The 5598-nt window shown below is 49.3% G+C and overlaps 1 protein-coding gene across 1 annotated transcript; it reads right to left on the reverse strand.

Moving 5' to 3' along the window:
• Positions 1 to 888: 888 nt before the first annotated feature.
• Positions 889 to 3600, reverse strand: LOC107308505. The gene is made up of 2 exons (XM_015852453.2): positions 1776 to 3600; positions 889 to 1463 (listed from the first exon to the last, which is right to left on the reverse strand). The coding sequence occupies exons 1-2, from the start codon at positions 3000 to 3002 to the stop codon at positions 1263 to 1265; spliced, it is 1428 nt and encodes a 475-aa protein (XP_015707939.1). The 5' UTR covers positions 3003 to 3600; the 3' UTR covers positions 889 to 1262.
• Positions 3601 to 5598: the final 1998 nt, after the last annotated feature.

Genomic DNA, 5598 nt, shown 5'->3' on the forward strand with positions numbered 1-5598 from the left:
CCACATGTTCTGGAGCAGGAGCCAGGCCCCGTGGCTTCATCTCTTGAGCTAAAATTGCTTCTTGATGGGCTTGCTTGCAATCAGCAGGCTCCTAATTTTCACTGTCAATGAGTGCATTTGTAGGCCAGTGGATTGACTGTAAGGGCCATCCTTTTACTGTCGTCTTTCAAGTGACGCCGCATTTTATGTTCAGGTGGGCCCTGGATGTCCATTTAAACTAACTCCCACTTTCAGCCTGTAAAATGAAGACTGTACTTATTTCCCCACCTCACAGGAACACGGTGAGGTTCAATTAGTTGACATCGTAATTGCCATGTCCAGCATCATACATGATCTGCCAGACAAGTTCACTGAGAACTTCATGTATGATGACCAGTGTTGGGGCTTTCTCATGAGTGAAGGAATGGGGGGAAAAAACCCATTTGCACAGCTGTGGTGTTTTGATGCCTGATGGTCCCCAAAAATACTACATTTAATTTGGGAGCCCTTATGGCTGAAAACATCCCAGAGAGAAGGGCTCCAAGGGAAAGACGTTGATGAATCCCATAGGGCTAGGACAAACCTTTAGAGTTAGCCATGTCCCACTCAGCTCTTAGTGAAGTCAGCAGTCCCCATGACTTTGAGCATCACGGGGTGGGAATGGACCCAGCCAAAGTAGAATAGTTTTTTGTCATATCTTACCCTGCAGCAAAGGCAGGTCAAAGCCCTGGCTTAGAAGCAGGGCTATGTTGTGTGTTTCAAAGCCTGTGAGTGTTCTGAGAACGAAGGACTTTTCAGTCTGTGGAAGGAAGGGCAAGAGTAATCTGTGGCAAACTGTACAGTACATGTCTTCTTGTGGTGTTGCTGTTGGAATGGTTGTAAAGTTTTCAAATCACTCTGGACAGCTAATTAAGTTAATTAATTTATTTAGTTTGTTGTCATTTAGTTGGTTGGTTTTTTTTAATGTAATAGGAAACAATTATTTATCCTGTAAATCAGTCTTGAGTGAAACCTAGATAATTCCTTGTGGATTTTTTTTTTCCCTGTTAATAAATATGGTACATGACTGATGTGAAGGTGATCTCGTTTTTTAAGTACTGTATATGAAGGGAAAAAGCAACAAAAAAATAAAAGAATGAAAATAAAATGATGTCTCTCGTTGCTGACTGCAGAGCAGGGTGGAAGGAGGAAACTGGATCAGTTTGAATTATGCAGCACTTGGAATCTTTCTAAACATTCTTCAGGTCATGAGTTGAGCTTCAAGAGGAGTCTGCGGAGGGTCTCTAACAATCCCCGTCGACATCCATCATATTGATGCTCTGCTGGCACCTGAATGGATTCTGGTGGCGCTGCCTGAGGATCGTTAAATATCGCACCATTTTGTCAAGTTCGGCGTCAATCCCATGGAGCAAGTCGTTAAGATCCATGTTGTCCACTTCATCCCACTCAGTTTCCGAGGAATCTGAGTCTGTATCTCCCGGTCCCTGGAAGTGAGAGAACATGGGCACAGTGAAAGGGATGCAGGCTCGTTTGGCAGAGCATCACCCTGCAGGGCTTTGATTGGCATGGAGCATTTCCAGCCTCTCAGGACTGCTCGGGGCAGCCCGTGGGGCTCACACCACCTCTGGCAGGCCCTGTGTTGTGTGGGGGTCTCTTACTGTGTGACAGCCCTGTGGGGAGAGCTAACGGATATCTGGGGGTCTGCTTTCCTTGGCTGTCTTCATATTTATGGTCTTTATGGTTCCTTGCTTCACAGCCACTGTACTCTCCTTACACAACGCAACTCGGCTGCTTACCTGTTCCCCAGTTCTTAATCTTCTCCAAAGGAAAAAGGCATTCTTCAGGAGCTGGACAATGCAGACAGTTATCAAGGCATCTGTAATGAGCCAGGTTCTCCCTCCTAGCACAAAATAGTCCCAAAGGTGTCCCAGGATGCCAGGCAAGCTGTAGGCCTTCTGCTTGGTGTTCAGGGACTGCTGCTTTGGGCCCTGTGGAACGTAGGCCTTGCTGCCTCTGAACCAGACCCATTTAGGGCACTGGGAAGGACCCAGCCAGCAGGGCCAGTACGAGGTCAGGATCTTGGTTTTCACTGGATCCTGCTCGCTGGGAAGGACCTGGTTCTTATTGCCACCCTTTGTGATTTTGGGGCAGACGTCCAGGCCAAGCCAGCAGAGCCAGAAGGAGGTGAGGATCTTGGCCTGCGCTGGATGCTGTTCCTTGGTAAGGACCTGGTTGTTCTGCCGGTCTTCCATCTTGATGGGGCAGGAAATCAGGCCAAACCAGCAGGGCTGGGTGGAGGTCTGGCTCTTGGTCTTCATCTGCTGCTCCTCAGGACGGGCCTGGTTTGTCTTCCTGCTCTCAGTTGCTACGGGGCAGGAGGTTAGGCCAAACCAGCAGGACCATGTGGAGAGCCTTTTCTTGGTGTCCACCAGACGCTGCTTCTCAGCAATGACCTGATTTGTCTTCCTGCCCTCATTTCCCTTGGTGCAAGTCAGGCCAAACCAACAGGGCCAGCTGGAGGTCTGGCTCTTGGTCTCCTCCGTATGGTGCTTCTGAGGAAAGACCTGATTTTTCTTCCTGTCCTCAACCCTGACAGGGCAGGAGGTCAGGCCAAACCAACATGGCCAAGTGGAGGTCAGGATCTTGTTCTCCACTGGATGCTGTTCGTGGGGAAGTACCTGGTTTTTCTTCCTGTCCTCAACCCTGACAGGGCAGGAGGTCAGGCCAAACCAACACAAAAAAGTGGAGGTCAGGATCTTGTTCTCCACTGGATGCTGCTCCTGAGGAAGTACCTGGGTTTTCTTCCTGTCCTCCGTCCTGACAGGGCAGGAGGTCAGGCCAAACCAGCAGGGCCAAGTGGAGGTCAGGGTCTTGGTCTCCACCGGATGCTGCTCCTCAGGAACATTCTCTTTTGGGTCCCGATTCCAGACCCAGCTGAGATAGCTGGCATAGCCAGAGCCATGTCCCACAAATGGAGACATGGTCAGAGCCATGGCCAGCAGGAGAGCCAGGCTGAGATTCATCCTGATCTCTCGCAAAGAACAATCTCAACGCACAAATGGCTGTCACCCAGAGCAGAGCTCCAGCTGTGACCACCAGGACGGAGCGGCTGCTCCACGAGTCTGAGCTGGGGGAGGCTGCCAGCGTGACATGACTAAGTCTGATGGCACGCCCTGCTCTGTGATGTCACAATGCCTTTCCCCTGCACCGCCCATAGGACTGCCAGCGTGCCCTGGTGGATTCCATGGTGGCTGCCCCTGTCATGGCCACAGGTAAATCTAGGTAACCTGTGACAATTTGTTAGACTTGGATCTCGTCAAGGCAGAGGGTCGAGGCTCAGGGAATTCCTCCATGTGCCACTCCCACAAAGCAGGAAGCCGACATGGCAGCAGACGGAAGGTTTTGGAAGCCTCCTTGGATGCCAGTTTCATGAAAGACCCTGAATAACAGCTGGATGCACTGTGCTTTTTTCTAACTCCAGCTACAGCTCCATTTTGATTTCCCATCGGCAGCACCTCCAGCCTTGCAGAATTAAATAAAAGAAGCATGCTCTGCTGTCCGTCTAGAAAAAAATACAAATGGGATTGTTGTCTGCATTTCATAGAATTACTCAGGTTGAAAAGACTTCAAAGATCAAGTCCAATGCAGCCTAACCATAGTACCCTAACTCTAACAACCCTCTGCTAAATCATATCCCTGAGCACCACATCCAAATGGCTCTTAAACACATCCAGGGATGGCAATTCAACCACCTCCCCGGGGAGCCTATTCCAGTACTTAACTACCTTTTCTATAAAGAAGTGATTCCTAACATCCAACCTAAACTTGCCCTGGTGCAACTTGAGGCCATTTCCTTTCGTCCTGTCTCTTGTCACTAGTGAGAAGAGACCTGCCCCACTCTCGCTGTAAGAACCTTTCAGGTACTGGAAGAGGGCAATAAGGTCTCCCCTCAGCCTCCTTTACCCGAGACTAAACAGCCCCAGCTCCCTCAGCCTCTCCTCGTAGGGCTGATTCTCCAAGCCCTTCATCAGCCTCATTGCCCTTCTCTGAACCTGCTCCAGTACCTCCATGTCTTTCCTGTGCTGAGGTGCCCAAACCTGAACACAGTACTCGAGGTGAGGCCTCACCAGTGCCGAGTACAGGGGCAGGATGACTTCCCTAGTCCTGCTCACCACACCTTTCCTGATACAAACCAAGGTGCCATTGGCCCCCTTGGTCGCCTGGGCACACTGCTCGCTCATATTCGTCCCACTGTCCATCAGCACACCAAGGTCCCTTTCCATCAGGCAGCTTTCCAGACACACCTCCCCAAGCCTGTAGGGTTGCCTGCGGTGGTTGTGACCAAAATGCAGGACCTGACACTTGGTCCTGTTGAAACTCATGTCTTTAACCTTGGCCCACTGATTGAGTCTAGGGCCCATCGATCCAGTCTATAATATAATATATATCATCTCATTTGGAGCGAGAGATGTGAAAGATAACAAGAAGGGGTTCCACAGGTACATGGGCAGGAGGAGATAGGCCAAGGAGAGTGTTCTCCCTCTGATGAAAGGAAATGGGGAGCTGGCTTTCTCAGGCACAGAAAATGCTGGGGTACTCAATGAGTGCTTTGCCTCAGCATTCACAGGTGTTCAGGCTTCCCATGTCTACCATGACCCTGAGCCTCTAGGTGAGGGTACAGACAGTGGTTTCTGTCCCAGTGTAAGGGTGGAGCAAGTCTGAGTCCTCCTCATGCAATTGAATGTGTATAAGTCCATTGGACCAGATGATCTCCATCCTAGGCTTCTGAGAGAGATGGCTGATGTGGGTGCTGAGCTGCTCTCCACCACATCTGAAAAATCCTGGCTGTCTGGTGTAGTCCTGGAGACTGGAAAAAAGGAAATATTGCTCTCATTTTTAAGAAAGGGAGAAAGGAAAACCCAGGGAACTACACTTCGGTGAGCCTCACCCCAGAGCCAGGGAATTCGAGCTCTAATAGCTCGGGGGAGAGTTTTCAGCTGAGGGAAAAGCCTTGGAATCCTTGTTTGCAGAGGAGGGCTATGATTTGCATTTGCAGTCCTATCGCTTGCCCAAATGGTGCTTTTTGAAACTAAATGGGACTTGTTAGTTCTGGCCCTATGTGGGTTCCAGTACCATATGTTTGGCTTCATCTGAAGGCAGGAACTAGTATCGAGCCAGTAACATTATTCGAACATGCCCAGGCTGGCAGGCAATTGCCCCTTTGCCTCAAACTGACCACTGATAACTTGCGGTCCTGGATATGCTCGTGTTTCCACAGGGACTGGGACTGGCCCCACGTGTGTTCCAGCACGACGTATTCGGCCTCATCTCAAGGCAGAAAATAGCATCCAGCCCTTACAATGACTAGGATTGCTTCTTACTTACTGGTATTGTTTTGTCGTTTGTTGTATTGCAAATAACAACAACAGCAATGGTAAGACAAGGTGGGTGATTTTCCATTGTAATAAATGCAGTCTCAAGAATTAGAATTATTAGGCATTATCTAGGATGTCGTGTGCTTCTTCTATTTTAGTAGTAGATCGAATGTGAATTGAACAGGATTTGATGTTAGCAGTGATGGAATCTGTGGGAATAGCTTTTTTGGTGTATTAGTAATGC

Source organism: Coturnix japonica, chromosome 1, assembly GCF_001577835.2.
Source record: "Coturnix japonica isolate 7356 chromosome 1, Coturnix japonica 2.1, whole genome shotgun sequence".
Taxonomy (NCBI): domain Eukaryota; kingdom Metazoa; phylum Chordata; class Aves; order Galliformes; family Phasianidae; genus Coturnix; species Coturnix japonica.